The sequence below is a fragment of the Chaetodon trifascialis genome, chromosome 9 (genome assembly GCF_039877785.1).
Source record: "Chaetodon trifascialis isolate fChaTrf1 chromosome 9, fChaTrf1.hap1, whole genome shotgun sequence".
In the NCBI taxonomy this organism is placed as follows: Eukaryota; Metazoa; Chordata; class Actinopteri; order Chaetodontiformes; family Chaetodontidae; genus Chaetodon; species Chaetodon trifascialis.
In genome coordinates this window covers 18,353,928-18,380,570 of record NC_092064.1, presented here as the reverse complement: position 1 = coordinate 18,380,570, position 26,643 = coordinate 18,353,928, and the positions used below count along the sequence as shown (strand labels likewise).

The window sequence follows — 26,643 nt, the reverse complement described above, 5'->3', positions numbered from 1 at the left end:
TCACAGTATGTCTGTCTGCTTATATTTCTTGCTCTTTCCTCCTTCTCTCTTTCTGTCTCTGTTGTGGATCTTGCTGTATTTACTCTGGTGGAAACATTGCTGAGTGCAGTTAGAGATGTTTATAGCCGTCATAAGACATATGCATGGAAAAACACACAGGTAGTCGTACTGTACACACACACTTTTTGATCTCGGTGTTGTTTGTTTTATCATATTTTCATCGTCTTTGCTTATGTTTGACAAAGCACCCGCTGTTTATTTTTCTCCATGCTGTCTGCCTACAGACATAAAACACCTTGTGATAATAGTGAAGATGCTCCTTTGATATACCCACTGATGTCTGATGGGCTGCTGCTATATGGCGAGATTATTATTGAGTTATTGTGAGTCAACACCACTAATTTTCAAACAGGGAATTCCCAGGTCTCCCAGTTTTTTGGCATCATGTTTTGTGGTCGACGGGGAGTCAAGAAGTTTTTCTCCAACAGCTGAATGCAAAAAAGTGACGGAAACACATCTTTTCAACACAGTGTTACTTAAAAAAACACATTAATTTTAATTCAGTTGGAATGGCGGCGTCCAAAATGTGTATTTGTGAATTTAAAATCAACCGTACGCTGGAAATGTTTTAATATAGTTTGTCAGTAATATTATTTATAGGGGCATAACTGACAACTTAATTTATTGATAAACTAGATTTCAAACATGGGGGATTCCCTGCCTCTTGTGTTTACAGTGCACTTTCACAATCAGAAACAGAACGTCAAGATGTTTTATTTTGCATTTGCCAATTTGGTAACACTGTATCTTAAGGTTCACCATTAACTAGCTGCTTATTAGCATGCCTATTAGCAAGATATTGGCTCTTTATTATTAATAAAGCACTTATTAATGCCTTATTTTGCATGACCATATTCTACAACTACTTGGCTGTTAACTAAGAGTTTCCCCTCAATCACCTCCTAATTACTCTTTATTGATACCAAGTACATGAACCAATATATTGCTAATATGCACGCTAATAAGCAGCTAGTTAATGGTAAATATGTGTACCTTAATGTAAAGTGTTACCGTTAGCTTTGTCAGATCACATGATTTTTGCACCTGTAAATGTTCCTATTATATATATAAAGAATATACAGTATATATAATTTTTCTGTGAGCCTGTCACAGACACTCCAATGAGTGTCTGTGAGGACACAGGAGGGCGAGGGGCAGCGCACATAGACATGAGAGAGACAGAAAGAGGGTGGGGGGGGATGCTTGGCTTCCCTCCAGCAGTGGTGCTCCTGGTGTGAGAGAGAGGAAGAGTCTCCGTTCTCTGGCTGGGCTTTCATGTAGAGACACCCAGGAGAGAATGAAAGAAAGACATACACAGAGGTGAGAGGGTGCAATGAGATGTTTACGAGGAAACGTTTTAGCTTGGCTCCAGGTTTACCACCACTCTTTGAAATAGAGCTGCAACAATTATCACAATTTTTTTTTTTTTTTTTTTTTTTTACCAAATGTGCTGTTTCCACCCTCTCATATGTGATTATTTGAAGCTTTTCTGTGTCAAATATGATTGTAAACTGAGTATCCTTTGGTTTTAGACGAGTCAAAACAAAACAATTTTCACTCTTTTCTGTTTATGAGCAAAATGATTAATCAATTTCCGCATTAAAGGATCATGAAAATAGTAGTGAGCTGCAGCCCTGCTTTGAAATTCTGAGTAGTGTTTTATTGTGTACAGGCAAAGTGTTTTAGCTGTTTTTGCTCAGCACATCTCACCTTAATCAGAGCACTTGATTGCAGTAATGAATTCCTATATTGATCAGCTGTGGAGTTGGCGACTTCAGCCTGAAGTGACTGCAGAGAGTTGTAAGTCTGCCACTGATGCAACCGCATCACAGCTCCACCACAGACGTCTCATTTGAGTGCGCTTGTATCCACGACGGCTCGTGTTCGTGCACCTGCACCACGGTCACTTTTTCAGTACTTTGAAATATTCTGCCTTGCTCAAGCCCAGCCCCGTGCCATCGGCTCGGCAGGTCTCAGCGTGGCCCAGCTCGGCTTGGAATGAAACGGCGCGTCCATAATCTCTGTGCCGGCATGTTAATTTTCAAGTCAAAGGGGCAGCTCCCTTTTCATCGCGGCGGAGGCTGTGGAATATTCAGCGCGCTGCAGATGTTCATGAATAATGTCTGTGGCCAAACCCCTGGCTGAGGCTGGGGGGGGGAGGGATAGAGGGGTGAGGAGAAGGGAAGGGAAGGGGGTGGGGGGGGTGAGGTAGTGAGGCCAGATGAATTACACGCAGGGGGGATCTGACAGGCGGCGTGGAGCTTTGTGATCATTCCAAAGTTCTAATAATCTCTCTCACCTTCTCCATCTCCCCAGTAATGAAAGAGAATAGGTGATTGCACCCCGGGCTATGTTCCCCGCGTAATGACTCCTCCAAAGGCACAGAGCCGCCAAGGAAAAATGAACTTTGAATGAGCGGCGAATTGGCTCTGACAGAGTGATAGACCGTGACACAGATTCTGTGGCAAAACAGACGTAGTGCTAATTGATTATCAATATTTTAAGCAAAGTGATGAAAATAAGCATTAAGAGATGAGAAAGAGAGAAGGGAGTGCACAACACTACCTTCGAGGGGGTGGGGGGGGCTGTCATTTGTCCAATCTCTCTCGCTCTCTCTCTTCCCCGTGCTTCTACCCCTCCTGCTGCCTCCCCCGTCTCCCCCTCTCCCTGGTGCCACTCTCAGCCTGCCCTCTCCCTCTGTCATGCCTACTGTCTTTCTGTTTTCCTTCATCATTTTAGCCTTAATTGCCAAATATGTCCCTGAACTTGTATTAATTTTGTAACGCTTTGCTTTATTCATTTCATGGTTCTCACATGCGTTCGATCACTTATTCATTTTTTTTCTTTAAGAAAAAAAAAGAAATCAAACACTTTATTCAAATGCACTGTTGGCAATGTTGGCCAGCGCCTCTACAGAATCAGTGAAAAGATATCAAAGAACATGAATACACAATACTTTCGCAGAGGTATTACATGCACACACACACACACACACACACACACACACTGATACACTCGACCCACCATCCGTGAAGTCCACACCAAAGAGCAGGCAGGGACCAGCCGAGACCACCAAGTTTGTGTGTCTATTCTGCAGCGTGTGTTTGTTCCTGTAATGTGGTCAGTTGTGCCGAGCCCCATTGACGCCGCCAGGGTCCCGGCTCTGCCGCCTTTCTTTTCTAAGTGGCCGCCCTTCTGAACCTCCTTGTGTCAGCACTGCGATTAGCGGCTCCAGTTTACCTTTCATGTGCGGGGGTCCTGATAGACTTAGTCCCATCTCCCCCACCACCACCACCACCACCACCACCTCCACCCCACACATGAGACACACACTCAGTGGTGTGCCGTCACAATAGCATCCAACAGGCTTTCAGCAGGGGAACCAGAGCCTTTTCTCCACCATTCAACAGCACGCTCAAGTGCATTCACACTGGAATAAATGAACAGATACAAACACACACACACACACACACACACACACACACACACACACACACACACACACACACGCACACACGCACACACACACACGTATACACACACAATAGGCGGGAATATTTTTGCACTGAAATTTCAGCACATGTGCAGCTCAGTCTAACCAGTGTCACATGTTTTACTGTGGCCTAAAATTTAAGCAGTGTCTCTGGAAAATGATGCAATGTGCAAACTTGTTGCTTAATTAATAAATGACATAAATACTGTATAGTTATATTAAGTAATTTCTAGTTACATTTATAGGTAAATGTAATGAGTTAATGAGCTTTTCTGTCGTGGTCAGTACCTTGAAATCATTTTGAACTACAGAAACTTATTTCCAGTAGGTGTAACAAGTTTTATTTGAACTGAGCTCATATCTGAGCTTCTTAACTGTATTATTTTGTTTGGAAAACATTGTGACTAATTTTGCAGGTTTGAATAAATTTGCCTGAACTCTCGCAGCCATGGGTCCATGGCCTCACTACAGCATGTACAGTGATAGTAAAGCTGCATCAGGGTGTTGCAGAAGCTGCATGTGGAGGATGTATTGGCATATGCAACTACCCAAAAACCTACATATCAGAGCTACGGTTGCAGCAATATAGACACCCCAAGAGCTGTGACTGAACAGATTGAGCTGCTTGTGTTTCCTAATGTAAAACTCCTCCACTTAGTGTTGAGTGAATTCCTATCAATGGGACTGCTTGAAGCACCTTGATGCAGAAACATAAATGTGGCTTAACGTTTTCGAATGAGCACTCTGAGATATGAAGCAACAGAGAGCGAAGCATCAGAGAGAGTGAGCGGAGCGACAGCTGGCGGAGAGATCTCAGATTTGGTGACAGTGGATGTGGTGAAGCAAAGGCCATCTGAAGAGTGTGTGACCTTATGTTCATCTGTTGTAACACTGCCTTTGGCTTTAGCCCCTATCAGTCTGCTTCTTTTGGTCATAAAATGTAAGAAAAACAAATATACAGTAGGGCTATATCTCAGCATTTCTTTCATTTCTGTGAAGAAAACTAAATGAGACCTGAACACAAGCAGGAAATGATCTACAAATCAACAATTAACCCAAACACTAGTGTTTGGGTTAATTGTACAGTTTCTCAGTTGTCCTGTTATCATTATGCATTGAGTGCAATGTGAAATGTCCATAAAATACGTCACACAGTCAGGGCACGTCATTTTAATCAATGATAGAAAACAGGGTCCCTTCAGGAAAAAAGCTGGAAACCACTGACGCCAGACATTTACCAACAATTGACTTCAGTTTGCACCCCTCCTTCAAAAACCCACACAGTGCCAACAAGTGAGAGCAGACTCTCTGGCCACAAGACACAGCTTCTTGCTGGTTTGGTGACATAAAGTCGCTGCCAATCTAAGCACCACGGTACCAGATTGCAACAGACACTAAGAAATACAGACCCCTCTCGCACTGAGAGGCCATACTGTACAATGTTGAACGTCTAGACTAAAACAGAACCGCGTAGCTGTAGCATCTCAAGATATCATGATAAGCCTTTTCTAACAGGTAGCCTGGCATGAATGGCCAAAATGTGAGCTGAATCTATTTGCAGTGAAAACTAAAAAGATAGAAGAGGAAGTGAAGGAGCAGGAGAGTGTTAAAGGAGAAAGAGGCTGGGGGAAAGATAACAGAGGAGAAGAGAGGGGCATAAAGGAGAGGAAAGGAAAAAATCGAGAGGCATAAGAACGAGGCAGTGGCATGTGGAGACATGACAGGGTTGAAGTTGAGGGTGAGATGTCATTCAGAGGCCCCAAGATGCTTAATATTTTACCGTGTGATCCCTGCATTATGGATTTGGTCTGATTGCCCTCTCAAGACCAGTAAAGCACTTACCGGCTCATCTCAGTCAAGTTCTCCTGACAGAACTTTTGTAGTCATCTAAAAGGCATGCCCGTCCCCCCTGCCAAATAAAAATAATAAAAAAACTGTAATTCTACAGCTAACACACACACACACACACACACACACACACACACACACACACACACATACACACACACACATTAATGTAATGCTTTAATATCTGCTGTAAGCCCAAAAAGGCGAGAGCGTTTGCAATTAACATATGATATTTCCATAGTGAGGTTTCAAGGTTGAACTTTGTTTGACCTGGTGGCTACATTATAGAGGCTTTGTTGTTAGCTTCTCCCCTCAGGCTTGTGTGTGCATGTGTGTTAGAGAGAGAGAGAGAGAGAGAGAGAAGTGCTCTTATGCCTTATGTGAATATTTTGACATCCCTGTGTGTGTTTCTCAGGTGTGTTTATGTGTGCATGTGTGTGTGCAGCCCATGGCACAGCGCGATCCTCAGAGTAACCTCCCTCTCTGATCTCCCCTGACCGCTGGAGGCCTCTGTTCTTCCCCACCTTTTCTGCAACTCTCCTCTCTGGCCCAGGGTCTGGGGCCTCCATCTCTCTGGAGCGCACTGGTGCAGCAGCTGAGGAGTCAGGGGATACACTTCTGCCCTTGGGTCGAAAGGGCATTTGTTGCGCTGGGCCCGAGCCACCCACATGCAGCGCGCAGACCCCACTGCTCTGCTGCCCCACATGAAACCTGTTCTCAACCCCAGACCTCCTGTGCAAAGGTTTGCTCAAAGGGAATGAGATCCAGACCCCAGTGTGTTGTCTGGAGCCCAGCGTTGTGTGGCGCACAGGGGTTTGGAAATCAAAATCAGGGCAAACACTTCAAAGGAAGCTGCCTGGTTGAATTGCTATGCACAGCTGGACACACAGGACAGTTTGACAGAGTTATTGGGCTCTCCTGTCCTGGTCAGGTAGTTGACTAATTGGTCATAATGGTCCTGGTCTATCAAGACATTTTTAGCCAGGTAGTTGTAGCCACTATGAGGATGAGCTTTTAGTTGTTAAATGGAGTCACATTTCTGCCTTCAGCCTGTAAGAAACACAACATCTAAACAGGTTAGAGAAGCAGTCAGTATAGTGGAGGAGTATAGGAGGTGAAAAACTTAAAGATCTCCTCTCATGTAAGACAATGAAAAGCTTGGGAGTCCTCTCGTTTCAGAGGTTGGAACCAGCATTTAGTTTTTGTTTGTTTGTTTTGAAAGTGAGTCACATGATTAATCAATGATGGAAATTCTTGCAGATTGATTTTTGGTCAATCGGGTCTAAAATAGATCATTCTCCATAACCACGTTTCCCTTTGGGGGTTGAGAATAGAAACAGGTTGAAGTTGTGGTGACAGTTTCTGTTGAATAAAGTCGAACTTTGTCTTTCTGTAAGTTTACTTCAGCATCTGCAGATGAGCTTGCCACACAGTCGAATGAATGAGCTGAGCAAATGAGCCCTGAGCATAGCAGATGTCAGTGTTTTACACACACTGAGGACTGCGAGGTCGGGGGGAGACGGGGGTGGCTGAGTTACACATTATCTTGAACTGGTCCATCTTATCATGTCCTGTCCTTGGACACTGAGTGAGGCACTAACAGCTCTGGATTAATATCAGTGAAAGGAAAATGTTTGCATGAGCAGAAACAATCAACAATGTGCTGGTCTTTGAGCACTGAGATATACTGAACATATTTAAAGTCTGAATTTCAAATTTATGAATTGTAGTTTGCAGAGAAAATATACTCTGGACGGAGTTTCCTCCTGTTTTTCCTTCACGTGATGCCTCACCTTTTTGGGTTTGACAGATGCAATCTCAGCGTGAGCACTGAAAAGGGAAACACAAACAAGGAGCCCAGGTGTCTAGACTTAAGAGGCGGTTTTAAAAATTCATAGAACAAATGTTGCACAGGGAAGGCTCTGGAGTTTGGGCTGTTGGTCCTGACATAGCCAGTGTCGACAGAGAGAGTCCAAATGCTTGAGATGATCTGAACTGGCCCTCTGACTTCATGTGTCGACATTACACAGTGTAGTGATTAGTTTCTGCCACAACACAGTGTCAGCATGCAGTGCTGGCAGCTTGCATCTGGCTCCTGCATTTAGGCAATCGTTCCTCTCTGAAGCATCCATAACGCCACAGGAGTACAAGCCCTAATTGATGCACCCCCCCACACACACCACCACCAGCAGCATCAGAATATAGCTGTGAAACAAAACAAAAGCTTTTCAGACGATTGGCAATGAATAATTGATTTTGTAAGATATCTCTCTCTAATTGTTTAGTTTGTAAATATTTCATGGGTGTCGTTAAATCAGCCTGATGACGGATGCAGAGGGCAGCCTGCGATGAAAGATCATTCAAGTTCAGGTGTCCTGTCTTCTGCCTGAAGGAATTCACTGAATACCGCACATCGTACAACAATCGCACGGTTATAGTTGAGACACACAGATTCATATACAGAGCCGCTTACACTTTCATGTGTTTTTTGTTGTAAAGAGTCTTTCTTCAGGCCCAACACAAGTTTCACAATGTCATACATTAACTGCTACTATAATGCGCACGTGCCCTTGAAAGGTTTTATGTATTCTGCTGCTAAATATTTAAATTACTTCATGTTTTATCTCTTCATGTCTGCCCATCCAATCAGGATGCAGGTACATTTGTGATATGTCCCGTGTCAAGTTATGCTTTAGAGCTACAAGGTATAGATGACACACACACACACACACACACACACACACACACACACACACACACACACACACACACACACACACACACACACACACACACACACACACACACACACACACACACACACACAGACATATATATAAAAGCAAGTCCTGGCTTGAGCCTGCTTGTGTTGTCTGTGTGCTGTGCCACCTAGTGGTTGCTTCAGGTGTTGCACCTTCCCGTGATCCATTTAACCTTTCCACCTGCTGTAGATTCCTTCAGCGGTGTCGTCACACTGCTCCATCAGTGCTTTCTGTCTCATGGTTGAACCTTTTTCACCTGAATGCTGTCTGATCCGTCTCATACAGTACACGCAGTGTGATCCCAGCTTTGTTTGTGGAACACAGGATGACCAGTACGCCTCTGATTTAAGCCCATCCCTGTCTCTCCCTGTCAGTATATTAAGTTCTGTTTACACACAGTAAAGTGGTATGAGCTAATGGAGCTGCGTTGAACTTAGATGATTTACCACATCTGTCCTGTCTATCTCCCTGCTAACTGGTTATTCATTCTGACCTCTGTCTTCAGCGTTGCTAGAAACTGTTGCAGTCGATGAGTTACGTGGTTATTTAATCGTGACATTTTAATTCAGCTTTAGCCATAAATCAATGTTTGCCTTACACTCAATGTGAAGTTTAGGTTGGCAACCTTTGAAAAAACTGTGTGATGGTATTATATGCCTCATGTTGGTGTAGGTTTGGATCAGTCTTTTGAACCCGTCTTTGCCTCTTAACCTGAAGCGTTACCTGCACCAGTCTTTCTCAGGGATTCCATTGTTTCTTTGTGATATGAAGCCTTCTTAATGTCATGCAGGGCAAGCTGGAGCATCCGAAATGTACATTTATGACATCGGATGCTATTTGCTGCTGACTTCTCACTTCTGTAAAACATAAATAGAACAGAATGTCATCATTTGATAATCCTTTTTGACATACAGTCAAAACAGCACAAAGTCGGTATATTTGATGTTTAACCTCATCAGCTTCATTGATTTTTATGAATATCTGCTTATTCTGAATTTGATGTCAGCAACACGTTTCAAACAAGTTTGGGCAGGAGCAAGAAAAGACTGGGAAAGTTGTGGAATGCGTCCAAAAACACCTGTTTGGAACATTCCACAGGTAAACAGGTTCATTGGTAACAGGTGAGAGTGTCATGATTGGGTATGAAAGGGCATCCTGGAGAGACTCAGTCGTTCATGAGCGAGGAAGGAGAGATGTGTCTTGACTTTTTTGGAATCAGGGTTGTAGTTAATTAAGTTATTGCATATACCAGTTTTTTTTTTTGCCAAATTAAATTATTTATCAGTTGGTTATCTTAAAATTAATGGTGAAACAGTCAGCATGGTGGTAGTGATGTCGGGTCTAATTTGCCTTATTCCCTTTCATTCCTTTACAGGGGTGGGACTGTGGATTGACAGCAATATATCGTTATGTACGACCATCCAGTTGTCAGTCTGTCTGTCCAGCAATTTTCTGTCTGTCTGTCTGTCTGTCTGTCTGTCTGTCTGTCTGTCTGTCTGTCTGTCTGTCTGTCTGTCTGTCTGTCTGTCTGTCTGTCTGTCTGGCCTTCTTACCTGTCAGGGCCTTTGCATGTCAGTTAGTGTGCCTACCTGTCTGTCCTTCAGCCCCATTGTGTTCTCATGCTTCTTTGTCTCGTCTTTCTTGCCTGTCAGGGCTGTTAATCATCAGCGTTGCTACAGGTCTGTTTGTCTGTCTGCCTGTCTTCCAACCAGTCTGTCCCTTATTTATTTATTTATTTAGTTATTGTCTTATCTGTCTCTCTGGTATTCAGTGTTGATCGGAGGCCCGGCTGCCGAGCTTCACTGTAAAGTGCTCGGCTGATTGGAAGGGACGTTTTTCCAATGGCGCTGTGCTGCCTCTAATATTCTGTTTGTCGTTGGGTGTGAGGCTGATTTATCACGCCTCCTCTCCTGCTGACATTCAGATTCACTTTGATTGGCGGCTGGACGGAATGACACCCACCGCTACCAATGCCGCTAACATCGCTGCGACTCTCACACGCATGCACAAACAGACACACACACGCAGTCAAATGTGATGTGCTGCATACTCAACGTCAGGTATACAGTGGATATGAATATGCCTATTACGCCAACACATTCCCACTTAGATTTAGACATTAAGACATGCACTTGTATATAAATGCTCACTCATAAACTCACACACAGACTAAGTGGATAACTGTTGTGCTGACCTCTGTCTCCAGCATTGCTAGTTTGTAAGTGTTGTATTGAGTTTATTGAACAACGTGGGCAGACTGCTGCTCCTCTGTTGTTCTCTCACCTCACGAACTCTATAATATGATAGCCTTTCTCACTTCTAATACTTACTGTACCCGGCCTAAGGCCCAAGCTACCATGCTCCTGTGTTGAATAACATCTCTCTCCTTCTTTTTCTCACCCTGTCCCCCCCCAATCCCGCCTTAATAACTCTATAACTCACCTCAGCCTCAGATTTAATTGCTTATCTGTGTGTAAACGTATTAACCCTCTGCTGTATCTGTTCTGCCGCCGTCCCGGGGGCCCGACAAGCCTCTCTGACTGCCGTGCCTTACATCCAATGAATAGTCCTTCTCTGAGTGGTAATAGGGAATCAGCATCGTAGCAGCAAGCATTGGCGGCGTGTAAGAGATAAATCAGATTGGGGGTCTTGCTTTGCCAGTTTATTGAATCTAAATTGCGTGCGCGCGTGGCCCCCGCCGGCCCTACACGGCCCATCCATCTCCCGGCTGATAATGGAGCGGGCCCGATTCCACCTGGTGGGAGCATTATTACATTTCCCCTCTAACGAGACCCAGCTAATCCTGCCAAGGGAGGAGGACAGGAGAGACGAGAGAGGAGGAGAGAAGAGAATTGGAGAGGGGGAAGAGAGGAGTGAAGGAGGGTGCTGGGGGAGGAGGAGGAGAAGAGAGGAGAAAAAGAAGGGAGGAGAAAAGAGATAGAAGAAGAGATTGTGTTCGGGAAAAAACAACATCCTGGCAGCCTGCCTCTTCCTCCCACTCTCCTCGTTCTCTCTTTCTCACTTTCTTCCTCTCTGTTGCCGTGCATAAAACATCTTCCAGCGCCATCAGAGCTACATGGCCCCTGGGCCCCTGAGCTGCAATTACACTCATAATCACAATGCGATTTCACTGACACTCTCCTCCCCTTCCTGCTGCCATCCCTCCTCTTTCCCTCCGCCCCTGCAGCCAAGACTGAACGAAGTCTAAATGAAGTGAAAGGCCTCTCCTCTCCCCAACACCCAGCCGTTTATTACCCGCTCTAATAAAAGTCCATCACAGAATTATCCTACAATGAACTGGAGCCACTAAGTTGCCAAGAAATATACTTCCAATAAGCGGCCTCTGCACACAGGCATGTCTGTATCTCTAGATGGGTGCAGCTGTGAGCTTAAATCTTTTTACATGCTTTTTACAACCATAATGTTAACAGGCTTTTCATGATAGTGCAACAAAGTGTGTTGCTGTAATGTATTTTTTTTGTAGTTTGTCTTTTTTTTAAAGCAGAGCTCCTTATTGATGTAATTAAATCGTATCCCTGGCTCAGCGCTCAGGCCCGCTTTCATTGTTTTGAGGGGGCAGGAGCCCCGTGAGGCAGTGCACTGATGAGAGATGGATAAACAGTTTGATTTGCTGCTATCGCCCCCAGGCACAGTGTACTGGAGAGATGAGCAAGAGAAGGAAGAGAAAGCATAAAAACGGGGAGGGGTGGGAGAGGGCAAAACAGAAGGAGAGAAGAGAGAGCGAGAGGATAAGAGAACCTGTTGGGGGAGGGATGAAGGGATAGAGGTGGAGGATAAACATGCAAACAAAAAGAGGCGACAAATCACTCCTGTTGTTTGTGTGCACATGGTTGTGTGCACGCAGGCAAGGCTTTTTCTCCTTTTCCTGCTTGTTTGTCTGTTTCCCTCACTGTCAGTCCTTCCTTTTTTCCCTACATGGCCCCCATCTATCTTCCTTTTTTTCCCCTCCTCTTTCTTTCTCCTCCGTCTCCCTCCCGCTCCATCACACCACCAGTACCAGTCTGTTTCCTACCTGCCTCTCGGTAGCCCCGAGCAAAGAGGGAGCTGTGGAGTTCACTCGCACATACAAAAAACACACACGAATACACATCTGTGCGTACAAGAAAACTCATGAATGTACCTGTGAACACACACGGCATGGTGCAGCCCGTGGTTTGGTTTTACTAAGTTATGACCGTGTTAGCTAAGAAGAATAGCTTGGTTGCTGTTGATTGGTTAGGAATGCTCCATACATGCACGCACGCACACACACACGCGCCCTAGCTGAGGAAGGTAGAGGAGGGTGCAGTCATCCATGTAGAGTCATTGTTAGTCAAGATGCGGAACCTCCAGACTTAACCAGCCATAACAGCAGTGTGACGGGTTCTTTGTCTACGCCAATTACTGAACAAAAACAGCAGCGCAGTCACAGAGAGACTAACACAACCCGTGGCCTCCTGCATCCAAACACACACACGCACACAGATATGTGTGTGTGTTGCATTTTGATGCAATGTATTTCCTCGCAGCAGCGCGAAGAATCCGACACAAAATGAGTAGCGTACGCGGAGCATGCGTGCACGCGCAGACATCTCAAGTGGTGCAATAAACCGCATTCGGACACCCACAGCTGTGCCCTAACACAAACATTCTGTAAGTGCTCACAAACACTTACACCCACTCTTATGTTGTGTAAACTTCCCCCAAACAGTGCAGAGCGCTCCTTCTCTCTCATCTGCTCGCTCTCCTCTTCTGTTTCTCTCTCCCTTCCTCCTTTTTTTTTTTCTCAAAGTTTAAACTCATTAAGTGTAATGATATTGGAGACTCAATTTTACATAGCTCACTCATCAACCAAGTGAGATAGCAATAAAGGCAAATGGCTCCGCTGAGGCCCTAACGCTGCAAAATAAATGATGCGCCGCAACGGAAATGTAATTAATTTAGAGGCAGTATTGATAGTCCTGCCATACATGGCATTATATTTTTTAATGTGGCTTAACATCTTGATTATTCAGGGGGAAAGGCGGAGGAAAAGGGGAGCAGAGACAACACGGCTCACGATGAGAGATGCTTAAAATGCCCTGACGAGTGTTTACTCCCGCTGCCTCACTTTCTCTTAAGCTTTTCATTATGCCGAGACGATAAACACCTCTCAGGAAGACATGCTGACTTTTTTACAGGGGTGCGAAGGAAAGGCAGAGAAGGGTGCTGCCTGGCAGGGAAATGAGAAAAAGGCATGATTCACAAATTGTTGATTTGTACACTTATTGTTGATCCAATGATGCGTTCCCCGGTTATGCTCTGCGTTCTCTGTGGTGAGCATCAGTTTGTTTCAAAGCACAATATTTTTAGCCTTCTGCATACAAATGTGCGTGTTTTAAAATGGGATCATCTGATCTAAATTAAACGTATTCAGTTCAAATGCGCAATCATTCATCATTATATAATTGAACACTGATAATGAATTCCTTAATACCTGATAATCTTTAAAAATGTTGCAAATGTTTTTGAGAATACAACCACTTTAAGGGGTTCCTGAAGTTCTGCTTTGCTCCTCACTCTGCCGTCTTTCTTTTCAGCTAAGACGGACGAGGTGCTGAAGGCTAAGGTGGCCAAGAGAGAGGAGGAGGCCCGAAAGAAAGAAGAAGAAGGTGAGTGCTCTGTGTGTCTGTCAGAGATGCAACATCTGGAGTGGACGTATGGCCAATGTCAAACCAGCTTTTTTATCTGCTAAAAACAAAAGGGAAGTAAACACGTTTCATAAATCTCCCATGTCATAAATATAAGCAAACAGTTGTGATAGAATGAAGTGCAAGAATGCAAAATCTGGGTAGTGGTCTCATTAGCATTACCATCACTTAGCTTTGCTTCCTCATGTCAGGTTTTTTTTCAGTATTTTTGCATTCCCTGCGCTCTCTGCAAAATTAGCGATTTTCCGCACAAAAACTCATTCGATATATTTGTATTTACATATTAATGTAAGCGCTCTTGTCTTGTAAAGCAGAATTCTTCCTTCACGGTTCATCTATGCTTTGCAAATCATGAACTTAGAGATGCTGATTACACTTCTTAGTTTTTATTAAGACAGCTGCGATGTACGTAAAGATGCATAGTAGATGTGCAGCGTAGAAATGTGCTTAGCATTGCACGCAGTAAATTCATCCTGCCAACCTGAAAGCCCCCCACTACCAACATAGGACATACACACACACAAACACACACACAAACACACACACACACACACACACACACACACACACACACACACACACACACACACACACACACACACACACAGATGATCTCAACACACATTCAAATAAAGTCAAGAGTAATTTGCAGTGGCTATGCTAGCAGTGATAAAAGTCCTTAGATAGAATAATGACCCTGGTCCCTGTTCTGAACAGAGCACGATATAATTGAGAATATCAAATGTGCCGTTATCAGCTACGCTGTGCATGTGTGTGTGTTCGCACGTGCGTGCGTGTGTGTGTGCGTGTGTAGTAGCGTAATTTGTTCTTGTGTGGGTGTTTTTATATCGCTGGATCCTCTCTCCACTCTTTCTGTGTCATTTTTAGTGTTTGCATCGAGCAGGCATGGCAGCGTGACCTTTAAAGTTAGCTGACCTTTTAGCCAAATGAAAGTCCAGCCATCAGAAACTAATTAGCCCTGCACTCATGCTTTGGTCCCCCAGTCCTCTCCTTCTCTCTCTTGCACTGTTGTTTTTCCTTTTCGTCCTCTTCACCATTCTCACATTCATTTCTCCATCTTAGCGCTCTGTCTCTTCCCCCCTCCCCTCTCTGTTTTCTCCTCCTACTTTCTGTCTCACATACTCTTTTTCTTCCCACCTCCATTTGTCCTCATCAACCATTTCCACCTCTCTCCTGCCCTCTTCTCTGTCTCTTTCGTACTCTTTCGCTTCTCCGGCTTCTCTCTTCTCTGGGTGGAAGCGTTGCCAAAGTGGTGACTAAGTGCCTTGCTTGGGGCAACAGAGCAAGGCTCGCAGTCAAACAGCTTTGTTAAGCTAAGTTCACACTGCACTGTTGCCTCTTTTTGGATTCAGTTGACTCTTTTCCCCTTTGCTCAAAGCTCTCTCATCCTTCACTCCAACTGTTCGTTCTGTGTGAAATAAGGTGTTGTGCTCGATCGTGTTGTGGAGCGGTGCAGCACTGCGCGCTGGGCATGCTCTGCCTTCGAGGACGATCATTTCATTCCTTCCCCTGCACGGGGACACATGAAGCGAGATCAGAGAGGCTCGACAAAGTGGCCCCGATGACTTGCCCTTGCCTTGGTAGCAAGAGAAGCCAGTGGCGGCGTCGCAAATACACATGAACACTCATCCTCACACAAGCAGCCAGCCAGCTCTATCCTCTTCTGCCCTTCCTCGCAGCACAACTAAAATGGAGGAGGTGGGCCACTGCTGCTGCTAAACAGCAGATCACCAGGGGTCTCCTTATTCCCCGCAGGGCCTCTTAGAGGTCCACACAACTAGAAAGTTTACACTTGAACCGCTAAGTCAACTGAAATGAGAAAACCTTTAAAGAGAACGGAGGGGAGAAGTGAAGAACACTACCACCTACACTCCTCGTTCATAAATAGATTCACATCCTAGACTGGCAATGTGTTTGAGTTAGTTTAGCCCTAATCGAAACCACCGAGATCTGATTCATGTGAATGCTATGATATGCAAGCTATTATTGTAGCGAACTGTGGCTGCATGTATACTGCGGAGCCCTGCGAGAAAAGAGGGGTTTTTATCAGCAACTGAGAGAGAGAAAGGAGAGGATCAATAACTGACCCTGTGGTCATCAGTTAACAAAGTAGTGTTCACTTAAAAGGAGTGTTTGGCTCTCTGGTTAAGGGTAGCCAGATGATGCTAGTGGTTGAAAAGGGAAACATGTGATATGAAAGGGTGTGAGAATAAGAGGGGAGGATGATTCCTTTGTTAGTTGCAATCCTTGTTTAGGCTATTAAAGCTGAGATGTTGTTTGCGTGCCCAGGAGGCTTTTAGCTAACATACTGTGTCCAGCTATAATAAGATGGACCGACTGCCAGTGTAACACACTGTTTGTGTAGACCGTGCTGTTAGCTGGCACTTAGCTAAATAACCAGTCACTGCGTGGTTATACTGTCATCTATGCAGGGCTGCACAATAAACCAAATATATCAAATCCTGTATCTCTCACAGGCCTACACTTACTCATCCGATCCCTTCCTCGTGGACACGATTGCACTTACCCGCTGTGTGTTTATTACTGTCAGATAGAAGAGAAGTTAAATTCATTTTTACGGTGAAGTTACTCATGATGCACTTTTCGATAAACGAAAATAACAGCAGCAACCATTGATATCCAAACAGAAGTTTAACCCTCCAATCAGCACAGTGTGTTTCACTGGTCATGCTATCATTAAACAGAACTCTAACTTATTTCCATTATTGATCAATCTTACAATTGCCTTCTCCATTAGGCGTCTATAAAGTGTCTAAAATAGTGTAAAATGCCTGCTTTTCTTCATACACTTAATGTCCAGCAGAAGTAAAGAGGAAGGCAACACGCCAGCCGGTTGGCATAAAAATTGGTGTCAAATGCTTGATAACCCCAATTCACTCCCACAAACTCGCATGCTGCTTCAAAAGGCCCGAACACACACACTGAACACCGCCAACCAGTGAGATTTGGGTGCTGTGAAACATCTTTTCATCTGTGCAGCCACTCTCCGACATACAGACTTATGTAGATATGGATTGGACGCTAGCCTGTTTAGCCTGCGGATGGTATCTTAGCCCTTATGCTGCTCTGTCCCCATTACCTCAAAACCACCACCAGATTGGGAGATCATATATTTTAATGAGACGTATAATAGCTCTTTAACCCATATCATTAGGGGAGTATATACCTACAGTTTGCTCTTTGGGCAGTTAAACGAAAGGACTGTTTCCCTAATTACGCGGTGTGTAGGACAGGTCACGGGTTGGGTGTGTACCTGTCTGTGTGTGTCTGTGTTCAGGAATTATATGACCATTAAATATTCAGCCGCAGGCCTCCTCCCGCTTGCCGCCTCCCCCGATTCACTTCCTCGACCTAGCATCCATTAATGCCTCATCACCGTTTAACTAGCCCTGTTGTCAATCACCGCAGGGCCTTGGCTGAAACGGAAAATATCCGGATTTGGTTCTTAGCTTTACTCGTTCAACATAAAGTAATAAGAGTGAATACACATCTGTAACAGCTGGAGGAGGCCTCCGTCTAAGACAATCAATACAAGTGAAATATCATTAAGGGTGCCTGCACCGTCATTTGTTTGAAATAATATTTCTCTTGTTAGAGGTGATTACATGCCCTACTAAACAATTTGTCAGTCAGCTAAAATTTCCGCTCTGTGTGCAACACCGGTGTGGGTGTGTGCGTGTGTGCGTGTGTCCGTAATAAATGATGTGATCCCTTTTCTAATTGAAAATAATAACTAATCCACGGATAACAAGCTCTTGTATAATCCAAAGCCATATCCCTTCAGTTCTGGCCTATCTCGGCTGTAATAAAAGACAGGAAATGAGAGGCAAGTGAGAGTGGTGGCTTGGACATTGACGCTTAATGTAATCTGCCTTGAAATCAAATTATTTGACCTGGAAAGCCTAACAATACAAAACTCCTGCCGGGCTGCTGTTAAATATTTAGCACGTGCCTGTCATGAATACAAATGGTGCGCAAATTAGAATCTACAGGCGCGTGACCCCCATATCACACCCCGGGAGCACTGGGGGGCTGGCTCTGCTTTAAATGTTTTAATTACCGAGGCCATGGTGCAGCGTGCCACGCTACCTTGCCGAGCAGCGTCGGCGCTGCGCGGGCTGCCACTTGAAGGACAAGCGGTGAAATTCATCTGCTGGTAAACACGAGTGATCTTGTGTCCATGATCTCATCACATTAACTAAAACATGAGGATTCAATAAGTAGAGCGTCTGAATCATACCAAGCTATAATTATAGTTCCCAGCATCCTCTCTCAGGGTAGAGCGTCATACTTTTTTTTAAGCTGTGTTCTCCCCACCGGCCATATGATCTACCGCCGGGCTCTGGGGAGGCTCTGTATTGCTGTTGTGCACTCTGCGCTGAAGGAAGATCTGTCTCAGTGATTTTGATGTAAGAAAATCTGGTTTGTATCGATTTGGTATTGATTAGTGGAGTTAGCCTCATCTCCTGTCGTTACTTCAGATAAATGGCCTTATTTGTTGTGTTATTATGTTCAACACAATCATGCCAGGAACAGTCAGAGGAATATTGAGCCGACACTTCATTGGCTTTATGGGTTCTATTTGTTCCAGGAATTAAAAGATTGTTTCTGCCCGTATAGCACTGCAGCGCAAGTGTAAAAGAGAGCACAGTGACAATCAATTACACCTCCGCTTTAAAGGCCTGTTTCAGACAGAATCTCACAGAAGAGCGTTCCACACTTATTTCCCATTTTTGTCCTGCCGAAATAATGATTGATTTAGAGATGAATAGTGCCACACATTCAGTCTAGCCATCTCTCTTTTTTATTTTCTCCTCTCTCCTCCCTATTCATTCAGGTTTGTGGTTCCCCCCACGTTGAAATGATTAGTTATGCAAGGCTTGTAAGCACTGAATCAGAGTTATGGTCCCTGGGGAAATAAATTTGGCAGAAAATCAGTGTGAGAAGATTTAATTATCACGAGGAGACCTTTTTTCCTTGCCTTGGCCCACTGAAGCCCAAACTCCTCTCTCTCTCTCTCTCTCTCTCTCTCTCTCTCTCTCTCTCTCTCTCTCTCTCTCTCTCTCTCTCTCTCTCTCTCTCTCCACATGCTGCAGCCAAAAAAGCCCTGGCGTGCAGCATGGACGCCAGCCCTCTCCTTGCCTTCCTTCTCCTCTCAATTTGTTTCATTGCACGGTGATAAGCCAAGCAATTACTGCTTTATTGATTTTTCATCACGGCAAATTTAAAGTTGATTTTTTTTTTTGCCCCCCCCTTGCTTCCCCTCTCCGCCCTTGGAGATGGCCCGGCAGTGTGATTAGGTGACCTCCTGTCCTGCTGGTCCTGTGAACGAGTGGAGGCGCATGCTGAATTCTGCTAACCCTGCATGACCCTTTGTTGTCCCGGGGTAATGGGATGCTGATGCTGCCCGGCTACTGTGTGGCTGTCACTTCTGCAGCTATGGGGCCTATAGCATAATCATTTCTATACGGATATCTATGGAATCACATGTTTGACTCGATAGCAGCCAGGCTATCTCTGCCATAGGGTAGATTACACAGAAATTGACCATACAGGCCTCCAGCCTGTGTTCACTCAGGTCAAGCGGACATGATTGACAGCACCCTTTTACCCTCTGTGATTGGTAATCGTTTCTTGGGTCACCCTTATCAATTAACCTGCTACCAGGAGGCAGATGTACGTTCAGCAAGCTCGCTGGAGTTGTGTTTTCTGGATTTCTCATCCACTCTGTTTCAGGTAGTGTCACGCAAATTTGTTGGATATTAGGTATTGAACGGGAAAATCTGTGTTGATTCAAGTTGGAAAAATATATTTTCACTTTTCTGCAAGTTAATTTTTTCAATAAATGCTCAAAATCCATGTTGTATTTAACAATTCTGAAAACTGAATGTAGTTAAATGTTCAGGGTCACTATTTCAGCCATGGTAGCGCAGCCTAACTATTAGGAGTTTAAAGGTAGAGCAGTGGTTTGCCGCTCTGAAAGAAAGCGTTCCTAGTGACGTAAAGTGACTCACACGCACACACACACACATGCATGCACGCGTCAGTCTAGACATGATCATGCACAGCAGTCGTGTTCTCGGTGCGGTCTCACAGGGTGGTCAGACTGCTGTGATTAGACACACCCGCAGACTGTTGCAGGTCAAAGTGCTGGCATCCTGGGTGGCTGTGGCCATGTGGTGGCCCCTACAAGGTTTGTCATTAGACATCAGAGGTCACTAAAGAGTATGTGTGCAAAGGGGGGGGGGCTTTTGTGGCTCTTTTTGTGAAATATGGAGTGTGTGACGGTTGTGTTGTTTGAATGCTTGAAGTGAGGTGGCATGAGGGTCCCCCGTGTGTGTGTTTTGGGAGAGATATGTGTGCACTGTGGGGCTTTGGTAGCACAACACTGTGTAGTCAAGGTATTGTACTACAACTACATACAATTACCAACACTTTGCTGAGCTTATTGTCGTACTGTCAGCAAACAGGGAGCAACAACTAAAAAGTAAAAAAATCAATAATGCACACTGACATAAGCGTTGTGCATCCATCACAAACTCAAACCTGCAGTGTTCAAAATAGATGCTGTTCCTCAGCTGAATTTGTATTAATCAACTGCTGTGTCATACTTGAGTACATCAGATTATTGCCACTTGTGCGAGTTGGATGAACTGGGCGGACTCACCCTCTCTCTCGCACTCCAGCACGGGTGACAGAAATCAAACACATCAGCGCAGACTGGACATTATAGTCACACAACTGTTTGTGCATTTCTGTCCTGTAATTTGGGCCATGAAGGAAAATAATTTACAGTGAGGAGTTTTGGATTTACATGCAAATGATGATGTCACACTCGTTTTGTTATTTTACACAAGTCCCTCCAATAAGGCAGAATGCAACAGAAGAAACGGAGGGCAATATATTACACAGTGCCAAGGTTATTAGTCTACAACTGAGGTCAGAAGACGAGGAGGTGGGGGGCATTTGCCTAATTAATTATTACTCAGACACACACACACATGCACGCACGCACACAGCCATGACCTTTACTAATATAGTTTGTAGCAGACCACACAAACAGGAGACTCTCAGCCTTTCAGTCCCTTTTCCTCTCTCTCTCTCTCTCTCACACACACACACACACACACACACACACACACACACACACACACACACACACACACACACCCTGTCAGGTCAGGAGCCAGCAGAGTGAAAGGGAGAATCAATTACAGCCCAACTAAGGGCAAAGAGTTGGTTGCTTGATGGCTTCATGTCAAGAAGACTGTAGGTCACGAGGCGTGTGCGTGCGCGCCTGTTTGTGTGTTGACGTGTACGTATTGGTGCATGTGAAAATCGAGCCCGTTTCCTGGATTCAGATTACATCATTTTCATTTTAAAGACCTTGCTCCAATTAAGTAATTAGCTGCGTGGTGTTTCTCTAATTATAGAGTTGTTCATAAAAGAGCTGCTGACCAGCCTGGGATTGAAAAAATGGCGACCACTGCACTTTTCTCTCCTGCGCACACACATGCACAGCCTAGTTTAACGTCACGTTAATGCAGTCAAATGCGTGTTATTTCTGTTAAAGGGCAGGGCAGGACTCTGTATTCTAATCACACTGAAACAGCGCTGTGCTTGATAAAGAGCTCCTTGAGTCTCACTGACAGATTATTGTATTACTGAACAGTTTGGAGAGGCAGAGTTTAAGGTACATGTTCCCTCATCTGTGTTCTAGTGTATTTTTACAACGCTTCTCCATCATCTTTCAAAGCCTCTCATGCTGTACAGTAAATCCAAGCTGCCCTTTAGCCTTCTCTGTGTGTGGAAAGTGTGTCAAACCAGCTGTAGCCAATAAGTGTCTCCTTAAAGTGACAATCCAGCTTGTGTGACGTCCGTCAGTTTGCCTGCTTTTGAAGCGTCATCAGCTGTAGTTGTGATCTTTTCTTTGTTTGGCCATAGCAACTATTTACTCACAGTGTTAGTAGACAGTGGAAAAAATGCTGTTTCACACACAAGTGAGTTGAAGAGCGAGTCTTTTCCTGTCCTCTCTGGCAGGCCAACCACTGCTGGGCGATATAAAACTTATTACTAGCTGTGCACCGCTTGTGATCGCTCCCTGGGATGTCGCCACAGACCCCTAATTCGTAATACTGCAAATGCAAGGGCTTTCAGTGACTTCACATTTCTTTAAAAGAAAACCTTTAAAATGTCTGAAATAACAAGATTAACCAAAGCAGGACTTCTTACTCGCAGAGTATTTGATAGGATATAAGGAAACAAAATTTAATACAAAATGTTTGGAATGCCACCAGTCCCCCTTTCAAGCCGGTCGACAGAGAAAGTGGCTGTGATCTTGAAGATCTCACCACTCAGCCTGTGAAAGCTTCACTATTTAATGAGATTCTGTGATGCTGCCCAGGCGCAGGACATCGGCTAACACTCATACTGCTCTCTTTCTCTCCTTCGTGCGCACACACACACACACACACACACACACACACACACACACACACACACACACACACACACACACACACACACACACACACACACACACACACACACACACACACACACACACAGGGGAGAAACACAGCCACCTGGTTTTGGTTATAACCTCCATGTTTGCAGTTAGCACTGTGCAGTCGGGTCAGCAGGAGCAGTCAGGTCTTAGCTAGGATTTCAGATAAATAGCTGACTTATATGCAGTAAATATACAGTAGATGCTTTTAAACTTTGTTTGCACTAGTTTCCCGAAAAGGTGGACCCTTCAATGCATGGCAATGAGTGCGTTATTTATACACATGATAGTGATAGGTACAATGTCAACAAGCCAACAATAAACATGTCAGCCCTGATGAATTCTCCATCTGAGCCAATTACAAGTAAATGCTGTATGTTACCTTTTTTGAGCTGTAATGCAAACTGTATTTGAAAGTAGGACTCCAGCATCCAAAAACATGTCTCATCAAAGTCTCATATGTTATGTCTGGGGTTTGTGTGACAGGTATGTAAACAAACAAATAACGCAGCAACCCTTTAGATCAGTCAGTGCAGTCTTTATGGCAGAATCAAACAATTACATGTGTTTCTTATAAATAGAGTCTGTGGCTTCAGGTATCGTGCATGATGGATGGATGGATGGATGGATGGATGGATGGATGGATGGATGGATGGACGGGCCAATCTATTGTTCCTCCCTAAGATTTCAAGCTCAAACATATGCATTTGATTTCTGTAGTAGGATTATTTTTCAGTACGAACTGGGAGAGTATAGGAGCTGAACCAGGGTCAGTTGAGGGGAGGACAGATAGAGGAGCAGAATGTGGTTGAATGACAGAAGAGAGAGAAGTGGTGAGTAGGGAGGGATGAGCAAAGATGTGAAAGGAGATAGCCAAGCATGGCGCGTGGCTGCCATGTCATCCCGTCATTAGCGGGTTGTTTGGGTCTTTAATTCATCATTCAGACCTTTATTGACTGGAGAGTGGGAGATCGCTATCACTCGGAGACACTAGAAGGAGCGCGTGTGTTTGCCACTCAGTCACCAGCTGCTCTTCATTTCCTGATGCCAAATAGATATCACATAAACATATCACATGCCATTATCTGCTAAGGTCAAATAATGCTCCAGGCTGCACGACCGTTTTAACGTGTACGGCATTCTCCTTAAGTTCCACAGAACCTATACCTGGCTATTAATATAAGAGGCTTTAGGGGGACAAATGAGTGTTAGTGATGCGTGACAGGCCTCTGATGACAGTGACAGGAGTCGTCAGGATAGCAAACTCCACAGAGACCGGTTGACACTGTGATAACAAGGTGAGCACCACAGGGGATCACATGGCCTGTGTATGTGTTTGTGGTTGACGGTGCATTGTTGGGAGACACGGGTTATGGAGACATGTGGCTTTTTTGGTGAGTGGGTGCGGGGATGCGGGTAGTATATGAGTGACTGTGCGTATTATTATGTGTGTGTGGTCTCGTGGGAACGCGCATTAGGCTGGCTTGGCCACCTGCTCTGTCACTGGACATCTCCCTGCTCACACGCGCACTTACAAACACATACATACATATGTGCATACTCCTTGGGGACGCACTTGGGACATCTGGCTCAGCCTTTCAGAATTTCCCTTCATTTCGTGTGACCGGCTGACCCCCGGCAGCCACAGGCGTCAGACAGGCATCAGCGTCACGTCTTGTCATTGTTGCAATGTCGCCATCGGTGGTTTGCTGCCTTACAGACGACCTACAGATCTGTGCAGAGGAGAGGAAACTCCCGGTGGTTTGTTTGATGGTCCAGGTTTCTCTTTACTTTTCTGATCTGTGTTTGTCTGCTCTCGTTATCCTCATCTCCTTTCCGCCTCTCTCTGAATGCATCTCTCTCTTTCTTGTCGGTCTCCCTCGCTCATTGAGGTCTCATTTTTCAGTGCCTAAAGCTGCAGGGTATTAGTTATGCAAATATTGACGTGCAGCTTTGCCCTGCTAGCTATCAATTGAAATCAGCAAATCGATGGGCCTAATAGCTGCTCATTAGCCACTTGATGCATTTCCAGGGCTAACATCAGAACCTGTCAGCGGCCCCTAATCAATACAGTCTAAAAGTATTACCTAACCAAGGCCCACGTCACACACCTTGTGAATAACCTGAGTTGGCTGTCTGGCTTCCTGTGCAGAAGTAGAGCAATAAGTCTGACTCGATGGTTCTGGGCCTGAACAGGACAGGCTTCAACTTCTCTGTCATATCAACCAAATATCTCATTAGCAGCAGCATTCCCAGACACCAAGCAGACACATTACACAGGCACATTTTCTTAATTTATTTGTTTTAGTGTCAGTCTAATGGAAATCCTCATCCGCGAAGCAAAATGTCTCACGGAGAGTCGTTGGTGCTGATAATGAAATTTCATCAGTCGGATTTTAATAAGTAACCTATTGTTTCATTTTTTTTCGGTTGTTGTTCAGTCCAATTCCCAGGCATGCGTTGGAGCAGCCTGTTTGTTTGGGCCTGGAGAATCGTACGGTAAAGACTTTGATGCATCTAGGATGCTGCTGCTCAGAACGGGGCCAGACCGGAGCCCCTCTATCGCCCCTAGCATACAGCCCTGCTAAGCTTAACTCAGCTGTTTGATGCCAAGCACTGCGAGTGTGTGCCTGTGTGTGTGCAGTGTGTGTTCATTGTGTGTGTGTGTTTACCCAGCTCAGGGGTTACATAAACAAGAGCAGCTAGCCTACAGGTAAGACCCACAGGAGACCAGCCGAGAGAGAGAGAAAGAGAGACAGAGAGAGAGAGATGGAGCGCCAGTCTCTTACCTTGGCATTCCCCTGGTGTTGTCGCCATTGCTGGAGCTGGATATTCACTAATGAAGGGCGAGCTGGAAAATGACTGAAGGAGATAGTAAACAAAGTTACAGCACACGCACACACATTGAATACACTCATACACGTGTGTTAATACACTTAACTTGGTGGAGGCAAGCATCCGTGCATGTGTTTGTGTGCATCCCTGATGTATCTGGGGCTGCTGCAAAGAGATGGGGAGAATGTGGGCGGATGGGGGATTGGAGGCGGAGGCTGGCAGCGGGGCAGTTGGCCGCTGGTGCAGAGAGAGAAAGAGCGGGGAAGGGGATGGGGGGGGTGTGGGGGGGTACAGCGGAGATAAATCATTAGAGAGCAGGTTATTGGAAATGCAGGGAGATAAAAGAGTGAAGAAGCCAGTAATTGCCTTAAAGATCAGACTACAAAGCATTACTTTGGATTTTACAAGGCCAGCCAGCAACAAAAGAGCAGTAATTTATGAGCTCAGTGTAAAAGAATAGCATAATTACATTAAAAATTAATGCTAATGAGGGCTAAAATGGGGAAGGTGGTTATTATGAAAGTTTGTATTCATCTTCCCTGGGTTGAATGATGGCTAGTGGCTTGATTAATGGCTTAATTTCTATCAATTAGCAGGCAAAAAAATCTCCACTGAGACGGGCCTAAATTGAGCATTGAATTACACATCTTTGCTGCGGTGCAAGGAGAGAGGTGGGGGTGGGGGGTGCAGAGGAGGGGAGGGCACATTATTGAAACCTGGGAAACCAAGTGATGTTGCTGTGTGTGAGCGTGTGCGTGCACATGTGAAAACCGGCCATCGGTTCCAAAACTTGGATAAATGTTTATCCTCAGAACTGGGGTTTGGGTCGTGGCTGGGCTTGCAGTAGACTGTGATGCTTGCAGAGACACAAAGAGAAAGATATTGGAAAAAATATCTAAAATTGAAGACAAATCTTCCTGCGTTTGAATCTCTCTTGAAAAATATTCTGTTTTTGATTAAACTAGCCAAATTAAAATGGAGTAACATTTTTTCCTGACTTGGCGAGACCCCACGAGTCTTGCACTTGCGATGCTGAAGTCGCACTACCCACCGTAAATGCAGCCGCACAGTTTGCCCTTTCTTTGTTAAGGCCTGTTCAGTTTTAGTGCATTCATTAAAAGCCTATAAGCTCACTGTTTGCTGTATAATTCTAAAACACCGTCAAAGATTTTCTGCAATTTGTGAGACCTCAATAAAACAAGCAGTTAGTTTTCCTTTTTATTTATTTTTCTCCCCACAACAACAAGAGCTGCGGTAATTTAGCTGGCACGCTAGTGCACTCAATTACTGGAATTAATCAGCAGCAGCAATATATTCAGCTCGGCTGCTCTTGATTGACAAACTGTAGACCAAAGTCAAGTTTACAAAGACATCGCTGCCATAGCCCAAGGCCTCGGCTCCTATGTA

The 26,643-nt window shown here is 44.8% G+C and overlaps 1 protein-coding gene across 1 annotated transcript in view; it reads left to right on the top strand.

Moving 5' to 3' along the window:
- The window catches only part of rsrc1 (arginine/serine-rich coiled-coil 1), a 109,072-nt gene that overhangs the window by 74,270 nt on the left and 8,159 nt on the right, over window positions 1-26,643 (top strand). The window contains exon 7 of the mRNA XM_070970672.1: window positions 13,743-13,814. Within this exon, the coding sequence (XP_070826773.1) occupies window positions 13,743-13,814 (72 nt within the window). The remainder of the gene's footprint in view (window positions 1-13,742; window positions 13,815-26,643) is intronic.